Raw genomic sequence first — 21,376 nt, forward strand, 5'->3', positions numbered from 1 at the left:
GTTAAACGCTTTCTTTATGCACTGGCCCCATAACGTGCACTTTATATGAACAATTAATTAAATCGTTTTTTCAAAATTGTGCTCATTTTTGTACCTTCAGAGGAAATGCAAAGGAAATCTGGCGGTGTTGGAGAAAAGTATTTTATTGAATTGATTTCTTTAATGATCATCTTTAAGTTATAAATCACTGACAAAATGAAGCTCATGAAATATTTAACGCTAACAAATACAAACTAATCCAATGAGTCAGTCTAAAAGATAATACAGAGAATGGATGATCTATATATCAAAGACTTAAAATTGTTCATTTATTATATGTGGGCCAATAACCTTGACTTCAAAGTGGTGGTGGTGGGGGGGGGGGGGGGGGGGGGGGGGGGGGGGTCACACAATGCACAACTAAAACAAAAACATCCTTAGACATTTTTCAAATATTACAGTCAAATAAACAAACATCATATTATGCATTTTTATATACAACATCCAAAAAGTTACATGGTCTAATATCCCTGACACCCCCTGTATCCACCACCTCCACGGTATCCGCCACCACTTCCTCCTCCTCTGTACCCTCCTCCACTTCCATCAAACCTGCCCATTTTAGGAGGACGTGGACCATCGCCAAAACTGATAAAGACAGAAAAACATGTAAACCAGCTGTATTTGGTATTCAAAACAGACATATTTCACTAATGAAAAAAGTTATATGCTGTACTATTACTCACTGAGTGGAGTAGATCATACTGTGCACAAATGTTGATAACCTACACCGAATAAACTAATCCAATAATGCCACTACAAGTATGTATGGTATGTCATGTTTATCGGACTATGGCTGCTAGAGCTTTGGTCAAAAGTAGTGCACTATGTAGTGAAAAGGGTGCCATTTGGGACAGAATCTCGATATTTTCCACCTACCCTGAGCTGAGAGGTCAGTCGTGTTGATCTTACCGTAGATTGTTGACCATGAGGTTAAGCCCGGCTGCGGAGGGCTTGGCGATTTGGCGGATGATGTTGAGCAAACGCTCGTTTGTGGGGTGCAGCTGTCTGATGTACTCAGGGTCTTTGATGACTTCCACAACAAGGGCCTCCATTCCAGCCCTCAATGCAGCCAGCCACGTCATGAGGTATCTTCAGTTTGATCCTGTAAATACAGATGGTGGTTTTATTTGCTTGACCCCACAATTTATGCTTAATCTAAAACCCTTTTTAGTATTCTAAGTAAATATGCAGGAAAAACCATGTTTCCACTATTGCACCACTTTAAAGATGGTAGCTACACTCACCAATCATCCAGCTCAATGATTTCTCCGTTTGATGTGATTTTCTTGGCGGCAAATAAGATCAGCTGGAGTGGGCTGACTAGTGTCATTCCTTTGGCGGAGATGGCTCGAGTCCGGATCTGGGGGAAAACAAAAGACGAGTGGTCATGAATTGTAGCAGTAGTGTTAACGGGTTGCGTGCAGTCAGACTGAATTGTACACCAATTTACAATCATAGATTGTCATCGAACACTGACAGGGTGACCCCGTTAGCTCACATTTAAGTGTATAAATAACCGGTACACAACCTATAGCATAGTAAAACCTATGACACATCAGTATATTCATATTATGTAGACATTGATAACTTTTAATTTGAGATCATACCTTTTCGCTAAAGACAAAGAACAGTGATGGGTAGGTCATGTCCTGGCTGCTGAAAGGGCAGTTGACGGAGCATTTATGGATGAGGGCATTGCGCCCCGCAGTGGTGAGAATCTTCCTCTTCTCCTTGTGGTAGCACACGTTGGGATAGGAGCCGTATGTCAGGAGAGAGATGACCACGTCAAGGTTGTTGTCAGGTCCAACGTTGTTGAACATCTGTCATCAAGCACTCTTATAAAAAGACAAAAAAACAGTAAACTATTTCAGATGTGATTGTAAATGACGCCAATACAGCTACACAAATTGTGTTGTTCACATAGCACCCTATTCCCAATAAAGTGCACTACTTTTGCCCAGGACCCATAGGGCATTTGAGACAGACAATTTACCCTCATGGAAGCCAGAGTTGATGAGGATCTCCTTCAGCTGCACTTTGGCCTCCCAGGTCATCCTCAGTGTGGACATGTTGAGCCTCTTGTGTTCACAGAATCTGGACTCCGCATCCTCACCTCCCATTCTACAATGAAGTTAACAAGCCTTTCTAACCTTCATTTTCCAGGTAGTGAGAGAGAATAGGAGTGTTTCATTCTAATCCATAAGAGGGGATTGGTTGTTTTCTAGATGTACATGTTGCATGTTTATATGAAGCCAGGACTCACCTCACATCGTCCCAAGCCTGGAAGACTGACAGCAGTGCCACGTGGTCTGTGAAGCGGGTGCCAGCATAGTTACGGTGCACGTAGCGCAAGCGCTTGCCATCATTGATGAAGGGCTCTGGGAAGCATGATGCTGCATGAGATGGTGCACACTGCATCTCCAACACTAGAAAGCAGAGCAGAGAAAGCACCAACTACTGAAACCATTTCTCATTGGAAACATAAAACAGTGTATGTGTATAGCGATTTGTCAATATGGAATAGTATCTTAGGGAAGGATTTTACTAAATTCATGCATGACTTCTGATGCAGCACTCACTTGAATATGCAGCCCATAATCATCATCTTTCCCAGCCGTGGCTGGGAACAAATGGTGGAATGGTGGAACAAACTCCCCCACGACGCCAGGTCAGCGGAATCAATCACCACCTTCCGGAGACACCTGAAACCCCACCTCTTTAAGGAATACCTAGGATAGGATAAAGTAATCCTTCTAACCCCCCCCCCCCTTAGMGYTAGATGCACTATTGTAAAGTGGTTGTTCCACTGGACATCATAAGGTGAATGCACCAACTTGTAAGTCGCTCTGGATAAGAGCGTCTGCTAAATGACTTAAATGTAAATGTAAATGTGGCTCGATTGGAAGCTTTGCAAGGAGTCAACTCGTCATTTGTGTCCAAGGCATCCAGTTCTAGTGGAAAAATATTGAAGAACCGTAAATGCCAACACTATTCAAGGTTGTTGGTAATGCTTACAACAATAGGCCTCATTTAGAAATGGAGTAAAAAACGAAATCTATTAAAGCTAGAACCTCAATAGAAACAATAAAGCGGTTACCCCGCCTCTGTTGGAATAAAGCTGATGGATGGGCCTGGAGAAATGTAACCGCTCAAATTCATAGACAGAGCTATGGATGCATCCATGATGTCAACATTATAGTTTTATTCTGTAAGAATCAATGTGTTTAATATACATTCATTTATCAGTCCAAAAATGGATGTAGCAACTAAGGGTTCTAGCTTTAAGGTCAAAGCTAAAATACTAACCTTTCAGTGTGTGTTCTGCCTCGATAACTGCGTCCAGGGGAGGGGGCTCGATGGCCTTGGAAAGGAAATGGCCAATGGATCCTAGTCTCAGCAGCTTGATGCTCAGGGCTACCTCGTGGAGAGGAGTACGGAATATCTCAGGGGTCATATGGGTCTCCAGTCTGGAATGAAGAAAAGGGTAAGCACAGAAGCAGAGGCATACATTCTTCACTTGTGTTTTTCAAATCAAACTCATAGTTTGACATACAAGTAAGGGTAAGAGTGAATAAACAGGGCCCATATCCATAAAGCAGCTCAGAGTTGTAGTGCTGATCAGTTTAGCCTTTTATATCATAATTAATATGTTCACATGGAAGGGGGGACCTGATCCGAGATCAGCACTCCTACTCTGAGAGGCTTTTTGAATACAGGCCCAGACGTTTGGCATCTCTTCAATTCAATGAAGGTTGCGGTTCAGAGACGTACTTGTCAAAGCGTGCTCTGCTACACAGATAAAAGCAGAGGCCAGCCCGGACGCGGCCGGCCCGACTCTTCCTCTGCTCCAGGTTGGTTTTGGAGCCCCAGACCATGGCGTAGTTGGGCATGTTGTTGTGAGACGAGAACAGCTTCACTTTCTGCCTAAGAGAAAACACACCATCATGGGCGGTCATTAGTAGGGTTGAATATTTTGCCGGTATTTTACAAACGTTCCATTCTGAGAATAAATCACTTTTCTCCCAGGTAACCCGGTATTTCCTACCAAAACCGGAAGTGTCATTCAAAAGTATTATAAAGTGGTCCCGTGTGGTTCAGTTGGTAGAGCATGGAGCTTGCAAYGCCAGGGTTGTGGGTTCATTCCCCACGGGGGGACCAGGATGAATATGTATGAACTTTCCAATTTGTAAGTCGCTCTGGATAAGAGCGTCTGCTAAATGACTTAAATGTAAATGTAAATAAAGCATATAAAATTGGCCTGGGTCTGGAGGTTGTTAGAGCTTTGATAGAAAATGTAACCCTGACACTAACTGAGCCATACATTAAATACATTTAATGAGCCCAAGCCCCAAAAATACCAAATGATTGTGCCATTATCTGTCACACGCACGCTACTGCACATTACGCACGACAGAAACATTAAATCCCATAGACGTAGCTAACTACAGTGCATTCGGAAACTATTCAGACCCCTTCACTTTTTCCACATTTTGTTACAGCCGTATTCTAAAATGGATTAAATTGTATTTTTCCCTCATCAATCTACACACAATACCCCTTAACGACAAAGCAAAAACWGTTTTTTTTTCACACTTACATAAGTATTCAGACCCTTTACTCAGTACTTTGTTGAAGCACCTTTGGCTGTGATTACAGCCTCGAGTCTTCTTGGGTATGACTCTACAAACTTGGCACACCTGTATTTGGGGAGTTTATCCCATTCTTATCTTCAGATCCTCTCAAGCTGTCAGGTTGGATGGGGAGGTCTCTCCAGACATGTTTGATCGGGTTCAAGTCCGGGCTCTGGCTGGGCCACTCAAGGACATTGAGAGACTTGTCCCAAAGCCACTCCTGCGTTGTCTTGGCTGTGTGCTTAGCATCATTGTCCTGTTTGGAAGGTTGAATATTCGTTCCAGTTCGGCAAACTCCAATCTGGCTGTCGTGTGGCTTTTACTGAGGAGTGGCTTCTGTCTGTCCACTCTACCATAAAGGCCTGATTGGTGGAGTGCTGCAGAGATGGTTGTCCTTCTGTAATGTTCTCCCATCGGGTACTTGGCCACCTCCCTGACCAAGGCCCTTCTCCCCCGATTGCTCAGTTTGGCAGTGTGGCCAGCTCTAGGAAGTCTTGGTGGTTCCAAACTTCTTCCATTTAACAATGAAGGCCACTGTGTTCTTGGGGACCTTCAATGCTGCAGAATCTTTTGGGTACCCTTCCCCAGATCTATGCCTCGACACAATCCTGTCTCGGAGCTCCACGGACAATTCCTTCGACCTCATGGCTTGGTTTTTGCTCTGACATGCACTGTCAACTGTGGGACCTTATATAAACAGGTGTGTGCCTTTCCAAATCATGTCCAATCAATTGAATTTACCACAGGTGGTCTCCAATCAAGTTGTAGAAATATCAAGGATGATCAAAGGAAACAGGATGCATCTGAGCTCCATTTCAAGTTTCATAGTAAAGGGTATGAATACTTACGTAAATAAGAGTTCGTTTTTTTGTGTGCAATTTTTTCACTCTGTCATTTTGGAGTATTGTGTGTAGATTTAGGGAAAACATTTATTTAACCAATTTTAGAATAAGGCTGTAACGTAACAAAACGTGGAAAAAGTCAATGGGTCTGAATACTTTCGGAAGGCACTGTATATGCTGTCTTGGGTAAATAACTGAAACTAGCTCCAGTAGGCTAATCCTTTTGAGTGGGAACTGTATTACTGTAATGTATTATATGGACTGGAATATGCACATTGTTCAAACCTTGATATAGGAGGGAGAGAACATGTGATTCTGGTGCAGCACATGCGGCCTACCTAGTTAGGCTAGTTTGATTTGAATTTTAAAATATAGTACCAGTCAATTTGATTTTCATTTTGAAATACAGTACCAGTCAAAAGTTTATACACACCTACTCATTCCAGGGTTTTTCTGAATTTTTTACATTGTAGAATAGTGAAGACATCAAAACCATGAACTAACACATATGGAATAGTGTAGTAACCAAAAAATTGTGAAACAAATCAAAATATATTTGAGATTATTCAAAGTAGCCACCCTTTGCCTTGATGACAGCTTTGCACACTCTTGGGATTCTCTCAACCAGCTTAACAGGTGTGCTTTGTTCAAATTTAATTTGTGGAGTTTCTTTCCTTCTTAATGCGTTTGAGCCAATCAGTTGTGTTGTGACAAGGTTGGGGTGGTATACAAAAGATAGCCCTATTTGGTAAAAGACCAAGTCCATATTATGGCAAGAATAGTTAAACTAAGCAAAGAGAAACGACAGTCCATCATTACTTTAAGACATGAAGGTCAGTCAATCCTGAAAATGTCAAGAACTTTGAAAGTTTCTTCAAGTGCAGTCGCAAAAACCATCAAGCGCTATGATGAAACTGGTTCTCATGAGGACCGCCACAAGAAAGGAAGACCCAGAGTTACCTCTGCTGCAGAGGATAAGTTCATTAGTTACCAGCCTCAGAAATTGCATCGCAAATAAATGCTTCACAGAGTTCAAGTAACAGATACATCTTAACATCAACTGTTCAGAGGAGACTGCGTGAATCAGGCCTTCATGGTCGAATTGCTGCAAAGAAACCACTACTAAAGGACACCAATAAGAAAAAGAGCCTTGCTTGGGCCAAGAAACATGAGCATTGGACATTAGACCGGTGGAAATCTGTTCTTTGGTCTGATGAGTCCAAATTTGAGATTTTTTGGTTCCAACCGCTGTGTCATTGTGAGACTCAGAGTAGGTGAACGGATGATCTCCGAATGTGTTGTTCCCGCCGTAATGCATGGAGGAGGTGTGACGGTGTGGGGGTGCTTTGCTGGTGACACTGCCTGTGGTTTATTTAGAATTCAAGGCACACTTAACCAGCATGGCTACCACAGCATTCTGCAGCTATACGCCATCCTATTTCGTTTGTACTTAGTGGGACTATCATTTGTTTTTCAACAGGACAACAACCCAAAACACACCTCCACGCTGTGTAAGTGCTATTTGACCAAGGAGAGTGATGGAGTTGGACTGCAGTGTGAAGGAAAAGCAGCCAACAAGTTGCTTCAGCATATGTGGGAACCCTTCAAGACTGTGGAAAAGCATTCCTCATGAAGCTGGTTGAGAGAATGCCAAGAGTGTGCAAAGCTGTCATCAAGGCAAAGGGTGGCTACTTTGAAGAATCTAAAACACCTTTTTGTTACTACATGATCCATATGCATTATTTCATAGTTTTGATGTCTTCACTATTATTCTACAATGTATAAAAATAGAGATAAAGAAAAACCCTTGGATGAGTAGGTGTGCCCAAAATGTATGTATGTATGTACAGTGGGGCAAAAAAGTATTTAGTCAGCCACCAATTGTGCAAGTTCTCCCACTTAAAAGATGAGAAGGCCTGTAATTTCATCATAGGTACACTTCAACTATGACAGACAAAATGAGAAAAAAAATCCAGAAATCACATTGTAGGATTTTTTATGAATTTATTTGCAAATTATGGTGGAAAATAAGTATTTGGACACCTACAAACAAGCAAGATTTCTGGCTCTCACAGACCTGTAACTTCTTCTTTAAGAGGCTCCTCTGTCCTCCACTCGTTACCTGTATTAATGGCACCTGTTTGAACTTGTTATCAGTATAAAAGACACCTGTCCACAACCTCAAACAGTCACACTCCAAACTCCACTATGGCCAAGACCAAAGAGCTGTCAAAGGACACCAGAAACAAATTGTTGACCTGCACCAGGCTGGGAAGACTGAATCTGCAATAGAGTAAGCAGCTTGGTTTGAAGAAATCAAACTGTGGGAGCAATTATTAGGAAATGGAAGACATACAAGACCACTGATAATCTCCCTCGATCTGGGGCTCCACGCAAGATTTCACCCCGTGGGTCAAAATGATCACAAGAACGGTGAGCAAAAATCCCAGAACCACACAGGGGACCTAGTGAATGACCTGCAGAGAGCTGGGACCAAAGTAACAAAGCCTACCATCAGTAACACACTACGCCGCCAGGGACTCAAATCCTGCAGTGCCAGACGTGTCCCCCTGCTTAAGCCAGTACATGTCAGGCCCGTCTGAAGTTTTCTAGAGAGCATTTGGGATGATCCAGAAGAAGATTGGGAGAATGTCATATGGTCAGATGAAACCAAAATATAACTTTTTGGTAAAAACTCAACTCGTCGTGTTTGGAGGACAAAGAATGCTGAGTTGCATCCAAAGAACACCATACCTACTGAAGCATGGGGGTGGAAACATCATGCTTGGGCTGTTTTCTTGCAAAGGGACCAGGACGACTGATCCGTGTAAAGGAAATATTGAATGGTGAGATTTTGAGTGAAAACCTCCTTCCATCAGCAAGGGCATTGAAGATGAAACGTGCTGGGGTTCGTTCAGCATGACAATGATCCCAAACACACCGCCCGGGCAACGAAGGAGTGGCTTCGTAAGAAGCATTTCAAGGTCCTGGAGTGGCCTAGCCAGTCTCCAGATCTCAACCCCATAGAAAATCTTTGGAGGGAGTTGAAAGTCCGTGTTGCCCAGCAACAGCCTCAAAACATCACTGCTCTAGAGGAGATCTGCATGGAGGAATGGGCCAAAATACCAGCAACAGTGTTATCATTACAATTAGGACCAACAGCATGTATATGGCAGAAACACGGGAGATTTGAGACTAAAATGACGATGCATTTGTTGATATCAATACAAATACCTTGACCAATAGCATTTTTTATGGTAGAACAAGGGACTAGTAGCGAGAATACACACCAAAGTGTGGGTTAATCTCCAGGTGTTTCTGCATGGAGTAGATGAGGTTCCAGCCGGGCAGGAAGATAAGCACGGCCCCGGCCACCTGGAGGGTCTCAATGTACTTCAGCAGGGCCTCCACCAGCCCAAAGGGAGTCTCCTTCTCATTCATCTGGGCCATGGAGCGCTTTGTCTTTGGGGTGTAATCTGGCCCACATATCACATTACAGTCGGCCTGTGACAAACAAGAGGAAGTCAAACATATACAAAGACAACACTTCCATTGAACAAGAAACTGTGGTTAAATGAAATGGTCATCTGTGCTCAATACGGAGGGCAAATTATTGTCCAATACCTCTTCATCTCCTCGTTCCTCATCCTTTCTCTTTCTATCAGTTGGAGGAGGAATAAAATGAGTCATCTGAATGCAATCTTCTAAAAAAGTACTTTGGAAAAGATTGAAACTTTGTTAGAAACACCTTAGACCTGTCCATTACAAGCCCATAAACTAGATGTTAGATTGATTTAAGAAAGTGTGCAAGCTCCATTTGACTGAGCTCTCCTACCTTGTACTGGGAATGTGCGGCCGAACACCTCGATGACGGGGAAGTTGAAATAGTACTCTCTGAACATGGTGGTTTCGATGGTGGCGGACATGAGGATGATGCGCACTTCTGGGTATGTCTGGACCACGTCCTTCAGCACCACCATGAGGAAGTCAGTCTGTGAAAAGTAAACAGTTACTCTATATATAGTACATCGAGGGCTGATTTCCCAGACACAGATCAAGTCTAGTCCTGGACTACAAAGAATTATCAATGTAGATTCTCCATTTAGTGAACCTTTTAGTCCAGGGCTAGGCTCAATCTGTATAAGGGGAAACTGCCCCTAAGGATTCTGATTTTGGGGATCATCAGCTATACGCACATTGAGGTCTCTCTCGTGGTTTTCACCCACAATCACATGGTTGATCCCACGAATACCTGTTTCCAGCTTCCGCAGTAACACACCTAGATATAGAGCAATATAGATCAATTTACGCTACACAGTGCCTTCGGAAAGTATTCAGACTTCCCTTTTTGCACACTTTGTTAAATTACAGCCTTATTCCAAAATGGATTAAATCAAAACTCAGCAATCTACACACAATGCCCCATAATGACAAACCAAAAACAGGTTTTTAGAAATGTTAGCAAATTTATTAAAAAAACAAAAACAGAAATACCTTATTTACATAAGAATTCAGACCCTTTGCTATGAGACTCGAAATTGAGCTCAGGTGCATCCTGTTTCCATTGATCATCCTTGAGATGTTTCTTCAACTTTATTGGAGTCCACCTGTAGCAAATTACATTGATTGGACATGATTTGGAAAGGCACAACTGTCTATATATATATATATACAAAAACCAAGCCATGAGGTCGAAGGAAAAGTCCGTAGAGCTTCGAGACAGGATTGTATCGAGGCACAGATCTGGGGAATGGTACCAAAAATTGTCTGCAGCATTGAAGGTCTCCAAGAACACAGTGGCCTCCATCATTGTTAAATGGAAAAAATTTGGAACCACTAAGACTCTTCCTAGAGCTGTCCGCCCGGCCAAACTGAGCAATCGGGGGAGAAGGGCCTTGRTCAGGGAGGTGACCAAGAACCTGATGCTCACTCTGACAGAGCTCTAGAGTTCCTTTGTGGAGATGGAAGAACCTTTCAGAAGGACAACCATCTCTGCAGCACTCCAGCAATCAGGCCTTTATGGTAGAGTGGCCAGACAGAAGCCACTCCTCAGTAAAAGGCACATGACTGCCCACTTGGAGTTTGCCAAAAGGCACCTACAGACTCAGAACATGAACATTTTTTATATTTTTTTTTACACACCTTTATTTAATCTTTATTTAACTAGGCAAGTCAGTTAAGAACACATTCTTATTTCAATGACGGCCTAGGAACGGTGGGTTAACTGCCTTGTTCAGGGGCAGAACGACAGATTTTTACCTTGTCAGCTCGGGGATTCAATCTTGCAACCTTACAGTTAACTAGTCCAACGCTCTAACCACCTGCCTCTCATTGCACTCCACGAGGAGCCTGCCTGTTACGCGAATGCAGTAAGCCAAGGTAAGTTACTAGCTAGCATTAAACTTATCTTATAAAAAACAATCAATCAATYATAATCACTAGTTAACTACACATGGTTGATGATATTACTAGTTTATCTAGCGTGTCCTGCGTTGCATATAATCGATGCGGTGCGTATTCATGAAAAAGGACTGTCCTTGCTCCAATGTGTACTTAACCATAAACATCAATGCCTTTCTTAAAATCAATACACAGAAGTATATATTTTTAAACCTGCATATTTAGCTAAAAGAAATCCAGGTTAGCAGGCAATATTAACCAGGTGAAATTGTGTCACTTCTCTTGCGTTCATTGCACGCAGAGTCAGKGTATATGCAACAGTTTGRGCYGCCTAATTTGCCAGAATTATACGTAATTATGACATAACATTGAAGGTTGTGCAATGTAACAGGAATATTTAGACTTATGGATGCCACCCGTTAGATAAAATACGGAACGGTTACGTATTTCACTGAAAGAATAAACGTCTTGTTTTCGAGATGATAGTTTCCGGATTCGACCATATTAATGACCTAAGGCTCGTATTTTTGTGTGTTATTATGTTATAATTAAGTCTATGATTTGATAGAGCAGTCTGACTGAGCGATGGTAGGCACCAGCAGGCTCGTAAGCATTCAATTCAAACAGCACTTTCGTGCGTTTTGCCAGCAGCTCTTTGCTGTGCTTCAAGCATTGATTGCGCTGTTTATGACTTCAAGCCCTTCAACTCCCCGAGATTAGGATGGTGTAACCGATGTGAAATGGCTAGCTAGTTAGCGAGGTGTGCGCTAATAGCTTTTCAAACGTCACTCGCTCTGAGACTTGGAGTAGTTATTCCCCTTGCTCTGCATGGATAACGCTGCTTCGAGGGTGGCTGTTGTTGAGGTGTTCCTGGTTCGAGCCCAGGTAGGGGCAAGGAGAGTGATGGAAGCTATACTGTTACACTGGCAATACTAGAGTGCCTATAAGAACACCCAATAGTCAGAGATATATGAAATACAACTTAAACTTAAACGTTAGCTTTCTTACATGGCACATTTTGCACTTTTACTTTCTTCTCCAACACTTTGTTTTTGCATTATTTAAACCAAATTGAACATGTTTCATTATTTATTTGAGGCTAAATTGATTTTATTGATGTATTATATTAAGTTAAAATAAGTGTTCATTCAGTATTATTGTAATTGTCATTATTACAAATAAATACATTTATAAAAAATAAAAAAATAAAAAAAGATTCGGCCGATTAATCGGTATCGGCTTTTTTGGTCCTCCAATAATCGGTGTCGGTATCGGTATTGGCGTTGAAAAATCATAAAAATCATCGGTCAACCTCTAGTCACGTCTGGAGGAAACCTGGCGCCATACCTACGGTGAAGCATGGTGGTGGCAGCATCATGTAGTGGGGATGTTTTTCAGCAGCAGGGACTGGGAGACTAGTCAGGATCGAGGCAAAGATGAATGGAGCAAAGTACAGAAAGATCCTTGATGAAAACCTCCTCCAGGACCTCAGATTGGGGTGAAGGTTCACCTTCCAACAGGACAATGACCCTAAGCACACAGCCAAGACAACGCCGGAGTGGCATCGGGACAAGTCTCTGAATGTCCTTGAGTGGCCTAGCCAGAGCCCGGACTTGAACCCGATCAAATATCTCTTGAAAGACTTGAAAACAGCTGTGCAGCGATGCTCCCCATCCACCTCAGAGCTTAAGAGAATATGCAGAGAAAAATGGGACAAGTCTCTGAATGTCCTTGAGTGGCCTAGCCAGAGCCCGGACTTGAACCCGATCAAATATCTCTTGAAAGACCTGAAACCAGCTGTGCAGCGATGCTCCTCATCCACCTCAGAGCTTAAGAGAATATGCAGAGAAAAATGGGAGAAATTCCCCAAATACAGGTGTGCCAAGCTTGTAGCGTCATACTCAAGAAGACTCGAGGCTGTGATCGCTGCCGAAGGTGCATCAACAACGTACTGAGTAAAGGGTCTGAATGCTTATGTAAATGTAATATTTCCATTTTTTTATTTCTAAAAAAACCTTTTTTGCTTTGTCATTATGGGGTATTGTGCATAGATTGATGAGGGGAAAAAACGATTTAATCCCTTTTAGAATAAGGTTGTAACGTAACAAAATGTGGAAAAAGTCAAGGGTTTGAATACTTTCCGAAGGCACTGTATATTAACATGACAATATCAAAACAATTCAATGTGTCTTCTGCTTAGGGCCGACCCTATTTAGTCGACTGATCGATTGTTTGGTCGATAGGCTGTTGGTCGACCGAGATTTCTTTAGTCGAGCAGTAGCAAAAAATAAAATCATGGTGTACAAGACACCTGTCTGATTCGTGCCCATCTGAGTGGACTGATCCATTGTGTAACCATGGGGATGGTACAGTCCATCAGTCTAAGACATGTGCTACTGAAATTGTATATGGTTATATTATGTAAGAAACGTGAGGAGAGAGTAAACCCCAACTTAATTCTCTGGTATTAATTTTATTTTATTTAGTATCGTTTACACCGTTCCAAATAAGAAAAGGATATATATAACAATAATAATAACCCTAGTTTTTCCCTTGATCTACTTCTTGTTAATATTACTATTACTATCATCATCATCATTATAATAATAAGTAATGTTATTATCATTAGTAAGCTTAAAGCTTAGTATAGCAGCCTTGTATAACCATCGAGCTGTAGGCCTCAGAGCGCGTCCTGTTTAGTATTAATACCGTAACTTACTTAAGCCTATATTTCAATACATATATAGGCTACTGTATCAATCTTTTATTCATTCATGTCATCACACAGTATACGAGTCAATCATGATTTGAAATGCAATCAAGAATTTTATTTTTAAAGTAAAATAAACCGACCATTGAATAATTAGTGTACACAATAAATAGGGCAAAAGCGCTCCATTTCGGATATTGCATTCACAAATGAATGCAACTGTTTTTGATCTTTGCTGTAATAAAGGTTTTACATCAGACTCTCTGGTATGCATTGAATGTATTTGGTGTTTACATTGTTCGAACCGATCAGGAAAATTATATTGTAATCTAACAGCACTTGTTTGGCACAGATAATATGCACGCAGTATTTGCTCCTTACGTCTTTCTTGATCTCCAGTATTTTCCACAACTAGTCAAATTTATTCCACACATCTGACTTCCCTTTACCTCCTGAGCAACCAGTAAACATTCCCCCGTTTTGAGTTTATTTGTCACGTCCTCTGCATCCAATTTTTATGTCACATGTGTTACAGTGTTCAGAGTTTGTTATAACCTATTTATTGATGTAATTATGAAAGGCTAAAAGGTCAGGCCCTATTGGTTACATGCATGAGATGCGTACATGTGTCATGTAAAGAGAGCAAGGCTTGAGGGAATAGGGAATGTTTTTCCGAAACAAATTAGGGATTTCGGTAACAGAACTTTTCAGTCAGAAATGGCTGTAATTATGTTGCAGCTTCAGCAACACGGACAGCGCGATACAAACGGTTGGTGTATCGTGGTGGTCGCTGCAGCAGGGAATAGAGAGAAAAAACAGGTACTAGTCACCCAGTCACTCGCTGTCTGAGCCAGGCCCGGCACAATCAAATCACTTGCGGTCAGACTCCCTCTAGTCATTTGTGTGTCTTAATTATTTCATCAGACAATTTGCTTAAAGCATCAGACAAACAGTGCATATAGTTGATTTGATTAAAACACATAGGATGCGTCTATATATGAAAAAATACACATTTAAACATTTCACAAGAACAGACGACTCTTGGTCGACCAAGATTTTATTTTGTCTGGGACAGCCCTACTTCTGCAATGCTTACATCCAGGCTGTATTTGCTACACACAAACACCTAATGTATGAATGAGAAATGAGGATAAGAGAGATACTTACCAACAGTGCAGAACATGATGCTGGCATGGGGCCATGGAAGGATGGATTCAAAGCGGACACTGTACCCACAGCTCTTACCGACATCCTCTCCTCTCTCGTAGGAAACACGCTCTGCAACAGACACTGCACTGATACGCCGGGGCTTAGGAAGAAGGGAAGGAGGACACTGTGATAAAGCAGTCAGTCATTCAGCCATCTGCACTTTTACATTCTATGTACATTCATGTCACAGAACATGTCCTGGACCTGTGTTTCTGTTTGTAATGTCTTTTAACGTTTACACACTGCCAAACAACATTTCCCAAGGAGACAAAGTCATTATCTTATCACAAACAAGGAAGTCCATGCATATTTAATTTTGAATCTTACCTGGGTTACAATAATGTTACATGCGGACGCCCTCCCACTCTTGATGAACTGATCCAGGATGTACTGGGGAACCTGGGTGGTTTTGCCACAGCCAGTCGCCCCTCGAATGATCACCACTGAGTTACCCTGAACAGCAGACATGATCTCTCTCTCAAAATTCTTCACTGGAAGCCCATCTCGCTCCCCAATGACCTAGGAGACAAGTTTTTGCATGTCAGTCAGACATAACAGACCACCATTTAACACTAAATCAAGATAATAGCAAGTAAATCAAGGCAACAACACCTTCTGTTTGGCTTTGATCTTGTTTCAATTGACAGGTCAGCTCATGTTGGAGGTCAGCGCTGATTTGCTCTGGGGTGCACTAGGGGGAAATGGGAATGATACTTTTAGATGGGATGGCAGGTCCACCATGACAAAATAGACTGCTTTACTTTAGAGAAAGTAAGGACACATTATGAAGAGAATAACCACAGAAAATACAGATATATTGTTGCATTTCTTTTAGTAAACGTACAGCTAGAAACAAGTCTGTCTCACAAATGCTAGTGGGCCCTTTTCAATATTGCTGCTGGTCCAGGGGTTCCAGTTGACTTGCGGAGGGGACCAGGGCACTACCCCGGCCAAGCTCTTTCTCTGGGAGGGCTCAAACAGAGCCATCTTTCCTTGGACTAGGGACACTGGGGTACTTGGATCAGGTGGCTGGGGACAGGCAAATTGTTTAACTCATAATCCTCATATTCAAAGTCATACTCATATCAATCACATACAGTACCTTGCTTTTCTGTGCAACAGGTCGGATACTAATTGAAACTGTATAACGGTAAATAAAGGTCACCATATAAATGAGACTTACTGGAGGTGGAATTACAACACCCAGGGCAATACTCTTTAGCTGATGTTGCAGATCATCCACCACATTCACCTCAAAAGCTTCCAACTGTGAAGACACCAAGGTTCAACCCTAGGTTAAAAAGACTTGCTGCATACTTTGTTGTAACCTTGAGACAGATGTTGAAATAAGGTGAACAAACACAAAGCATACAACATGAAGACGTCGTATTATTAAACAAATGTACTAACTCCAAAAAGTGAAACAATTTTTTTCAGCAGTAAAACACGTTTTTCCCCCTCTTTCTTCTTAGTAATGCCAGTATAAGGCTCAATGACACCCAGATGGTAAAGTTGACGGACGATAGACAGCGCAGAGGACTGGGCCGCCAGCTTCCTGTTAGAGCCATGCTCGCGGGCAATTATCTCTACAAAACAAATTCAAATGTATTTCTTACTCGGTATGTGAAGTCATACTTGTCATCTCCAGAGAGGTACTAAACTATTTTGTCATCGTTTACATTGTTCTCCAGAACTTGGAAATATCGAATATTTCTGAGACTTATCTACAAACATTTAAACAAAGCAGTTTACGTCCGATAGACAATTCAGTTTGAGTTGACTGAAAAAGTCGGTACTTACTTCTACCAAGCTGTCTAACAAATAACTGCATCTCAGCAAAAAAGCTCCTAAAGTAGAAGTGAAAAAATTCCATCATCCATAATGTTACTAAGCCTAATGTATCTAATGTATCTGAATTCAGAATGATGTGTAACTGTCATGCTTTTACAGTTGATAAAACATGTATCAAACATTGGACCAACTGACCTCGGAGCTTGACAAGTCCATTGTCCACTCAGATGAGAACTTGAGGGAGCCAGTATGTTTTTCTGCCAGACTTCAAACAACAATCAACCTTATCACCACAGCCAGACTGTCCCACCCCTAGTGGAACAAGTGACACCAGAAATCAAAACCACACAATACTCTGCCCATTCCATCCCCCATTGTGGATGCAACCATGTGACAACTTTAGTGCAGCCTAAAGGATACCATATGTCATGACAAGTAAGGTTGTGAATTCTGGTATCACATGTCCACTTCTTTTTATATTAAGAATTACTTAGTCCAGTTAAATTCAAATAGTACAATATTGATCCTAGGTATTGGTTGAGGTCATAGAAATCCTATAACTAATTATTGGATTATAGAATCTCTATGGTTGAAGTATAAATAGTTCCAAAATGACTTTGGCGAGATCTCTCAGGTGTTAACCGCACACCCATGAGGGCTCTGTCTACATAGCAGTCCAGCAGAAAAACATACAGTCCACATAACTAATGTATGTCTACGGCTCAGCTCTTTGGTTTGTCATGAATGCGTTGGAGCAATACTCCTGATAAACTAGGTTACTAATGAATCTATAGAAAATCTCAATAACTGAAGGGTTGCATCGTTGCCTGGTGTGGCGGCTGCTCGGCCTCTGACCACAAGGCACTACAGAGGGCCGGGCTTCCTGCCATCCAGGACCTCTGTAGCGGGCGGTGTCAGAAGCCCCCCCCCCCCCACGCTGCTGCTACTACTCTCTGTTATTATCTATGCATAGTCACTTTAATAACTTTACCTACATATACATATTACCTCAATACCGGTGCCCCCGCACATTGTACTGGTACCCGCTATTATATAGCCCCGCTATTGTTATTTACTGCTGCTCTTTAATTACTTGCTATTCTTATCTCTTACTTTTTTAGGTATTTTCTTTAAACTGCATTGTTGGTTAAGGGCTTGTAAGTAAGGGCAACACCTGTTGTATTCGGCCATGTGACAAATACAATTTGATTTGATCACTAGCCAATTGGAACCAGCCTGGTACACCAGAGTTCAGGCTGGTTCCACCAGATAGAAGCACGGTGGCTAGGAAAAACATCCTAGAAAGGCCAAAACCTAGGAAGAAACCTAGAGAGGAACCAGGGGTGCCAACCCCCCCCCCCCCGATTCTTCTCCTTCTGGAAAAACTGGTTCATACGGGCTTTGGCATTCTCTAAAGTCCAGTTGCCATGGAGTCCTGCATTCAGATCTACCTCCTCAGACTCCAGAGTCTTGAACGGGAAAATAAACATGTCAAAGGTTAAAATACAACATGTGTGAAGACCATGACTTACTACAAATGCATTGCCTATTAAATATATTTCAGCATAAACATAGCTAATGATAGACATGAAACCACAACACTTTATAAATATTGTGAATTGACAGGTCCTACCGCCTGTGCCTCTTGCTCATCTCTCTTTGAGTAGTAGTCCTTCAGATTGGCCCCACGATCCCACGGAGCATTGCTGTTTCCAGCACCTCCAGAATAATTGCCTCCACCATCACCTCCCGAATATCCCAAACCAGTGACACCTGGGACTGGTCCAGAAGGTGCATTTGCTGAAGCAACAGTTAAACATCAAGATAAGTTATGACACCATATAAAGAGAGTTCACAAAACAGACTATACAGGCATTTGGTGAAGTCAGCAAGTAGCCTAGTGGTTAGAGCGTTGGGCCAGTAACCGAAAGGTTGCTAGATCAAATCCCAGAGCTGACAAGGTAAAAATCTGTCGTTCTGTCAGAAGAAGTTCTGTCAGTTAACTCACTGTTCCTAGGCCGTCATTGTAAATAACAATGTGTTCTTAACTGACTTGCCTAGTTAAATAACAACTAAAACAATACCTTGCTCAGCTTTCACAACCAGGTGAGGTGGGACAGGTCCACTTGGAGGAAGACTTCCAAAGCTGACGTTGCCTTTATCACCCCCTGCTCCCCCACTGAAGTCAGGTACACTTACCTATAAATATGAAAAGTATTTTTAATACGTTATCACCACACGTGCATGTTTTATCTTGAATGATAAAAAAACATTAGGTGTAATATGTTAATAGCTGACCCCAAGGGCTTGGACTTCAGCTGCATTCATTTCTCCATCTCGGACAAGATAATTGACTAAGTCTCTGGCAGAATTTGCCTGGGCATTCTTCTTATTGGTGGAGTTTCCCATTCCAGTGTAGTTGAATTCCTCAATACGAACTTTGGAAGAGGAACATAGGTCAAAATATGAATGTTATTTACCAGATCATTGCTGATGCAGACACATTTTAAAGAATACAACTGACCTCACACAGAAACTTCTGCCGGTTTTTGTTTCCAGCCCGTCGAATGTCATAGCTGGGTGTAAGTTTCTTCTTCCCACACCAAGCATACAGGAAGTTCTTGATGTCTGCCATGGCGGATTTGTGGGTATCTGTTGGAGCAGGGTTAATTGGCCGTGACTGACCTACAAATAATAATGAGTTTTTTATTGTTCTATGTAAATCAGTCAGTCGGCAGTAGCCTGCAATGTCGAACACTGACTTTATCACTGTCTATTATATTGACCGCTCTAATAATGGAAATATGTGTTCTCAAATATGGAAGGCAGACGAGAGAGGGGGAAGCGAGATCAGGTGGGACCATTCTAGCCAGTCAGAGTACAGATAAACGTGTGAATGGGCACATTGATGAAAGCACCAGAAAATCCAAGCTCAGGATGCTATTTTAGCTAGCTAGTTGACTAACAATATCACCGATGTGGGGACTCTGTTAACGTGTATTCATTTATTCGACGCAGGCTAAATCAAAATGCATGTATAGATAGTTAGGTCAGACCAAAAAAACTTTCTTCAAACGAGCCGGCTAGCAAAAACAAACCATTCAGACGGCAGACATGTCATGAGCACGAACTGGGGCCAGAGAGGAAGAGGAGATAATCGTTGTCTGGGGCGCATACGTGGCTAGGACTACTGGAGACAGCCAGCCAAAGAGAGCCCCCTGGCAGTAGGACCACATAATTAGTCATTAGGATCTATATGGGCAGAACGATGACTAGTTGCCAGACTCAAAATCGCAGACCTAGAGCAATGTGGGTAGCAACCAATGCTGTGGCAGTCTGTCTGTCTAGGCTTAAATCTACCACATTTGATCGGTCATTGAGGCCTTCCAATCAAGCTGACAAGTATTTTTGTCGTACCCTGTTCTACTAACTAGTTCACTAATCAAGTCACATTTTACAAAGTAACAACAACAAAATCTTTATTAAGTGGATTTATGTAACGACTCCACAAATATGCAGTTTGACTTGGACTGAAATAGGTGCCGGTAATCATTTTGGGTGCAAGGAATATTTTAGGTGCAGAAGCTCAAGCAGTAGCACAAGCACTGCCCAAGTCGAGCACTGCAAATATGCATGTGCTTCAGCAGTAGTTGAATTACAAACCATATTAAAAGTCACGAATGCAAAACATCCACAATGTTACAGGCAGTTTTTATTCTCAACAACTGACAGATAAGCTATCATTGACATTCACCAGTTCATAGATTTTTGTGCAACAAAAAAGTGTGAGCCTAGGGGAGGTTGGATGGGTGAGAACACAAAACAAACTCTTAATAAACAGTAGTTATTGACATGAAATAGAAAATTGTACAAAGTCAGGAGGGCTGTCATGTTGAAAATCTTCTCTTGGGATCTTGAAGGCGTGCCAGTAGAAGGTACAGAAATAAATAACATTTGCTATTCTGTGGCAAGGTGGGAGTGAGCAGACACTTTTTTTGAAGATCCAGTAGGCCGTAAGAACCTGAACTCAAAGGCCTATGGTTTCAGCTAACAATGGGCAAGCAGCAGTCCCAATATACTCAAAATCAGCCAATCAAAACCAATGCAACCCCTAGTTTAAGACGACAAAAACAGAAGTTAAAAATATTTTTTTAAAGTAGGGTTAGAAAAACAGTGCATAAAATGTTTTTTTTTGGTTTATTTTGCTATCATGACTATGTTTTTAGAGCTATAACTGCTCACTATGTGCTTATTTATTGAAACAAACCCCATTGATATGTACATCTCAATATATCATCTCTTAATTAGAGAATACTTCAAATCTATTTAAAACTGCATTTGTCTGCATATGGGAATGTCATTTATAAAACAACAATTCGCTATTTCATGACAACAGTTGATCCCCTTGTTCACGTCTTCAAAAGACATGTCTTTCAGTATCATCTCTGTACACAACCAATACAAGATACAAGCTATTTACATTAATATCTAGACATTCTTTGTAGAGCCACAGGTAATTGGTCTGTGTGCATGGAGAGAGTGTGACCATAACACCATCTCACACTGTCCGACTAAATCAGCAGCTGCTGTTTTTGAACTCTCCGTTCTCAGTGATCGACAGTTTTGTGGGGTTGGTTGGCGAGAGGCCGTTGCGCAGGTTCTGCATGCTATAGCGCTCCTTCACCTGTGTCAGGGCACTCATCAGCCGAGAGTTGGCTGCATCCAGGGAGCTTATCCTCTTCTCCTGAAAA

General features: G+C 41.8%; 1 protein-coding gene, 1 long non-coding RNA gene and 1 pseudogene across 7 annotated transcripts in view; all 3 read right to left on the reverse strand.

Moving 5' to 3' along the window:
• Positions 1 to 363: 363 nt before the first annotated feature.
• On the reverse strand, positions 364 to 17,541 carry LOC111956997 (ATP-dependent RNA helicase A-like; annotated as a pseudogene).
• An 8-nt stretch (positions 17,542 to 17,549) lies between these two features.
• On the reverse strand, positions 17,550 to 19,779 carry LOC139023471 (uncharacterized). The gene is made up of 4 exons (XR_011474590.1): positions 19,150 to 19,779; positions 18,924 to 19,063; positions 18,710 to 18,824; positions 17,550 to 18,425 (listed from the first exon to the last, which is right to left on the reverse strand). It is a non-coding gene; the product is annotated as an uncharacterized lncRNA (long non-coding RNA).
• Positions 19,780 to 20,317: 538 nt separating this feature from the next.
• The window catches only part of LOC111956723 (ras GTPase-activating protein nGAP), a 94,115-nt gene continuing 93,056 nt past the window's right edge, over positions 20,318 to 21,376 (reverse strand). For all 6 annotated transcript variants that reach the window (XM_023977270.1, XM_070436825.1, XM_023977267.2 and 3 more), the window contains one exon: positions 20,318 to 21,369. In XM_023977270.1, the coding sequence (XP_023833038.1) occupies positions 21,202 to 21,369 (168 nt within the window). In that variant the 3' untranslated portion in view covers positions 20,318 to 21,201. The remainder of the gene's footprint in view (positions 21,370 to 21,376) is intronic.

This window comes from Salvelinus sp. IW2-2015, linkage group LG32 (genome assembly GCF_002910315.2).
Source record: "Salvelinus sp. IW2-2015 linkage group LG32, ASM291031v2, whole genome shotgun sequence".
Classification (NCBI taxonomy): domain Eukaryota; kingdom Metazoa; phylum Chordata; class Actinopteri; order Salmoniformes; family Salmonidae; genus Salvelinus; species Salvelinus sp. IW2-2015.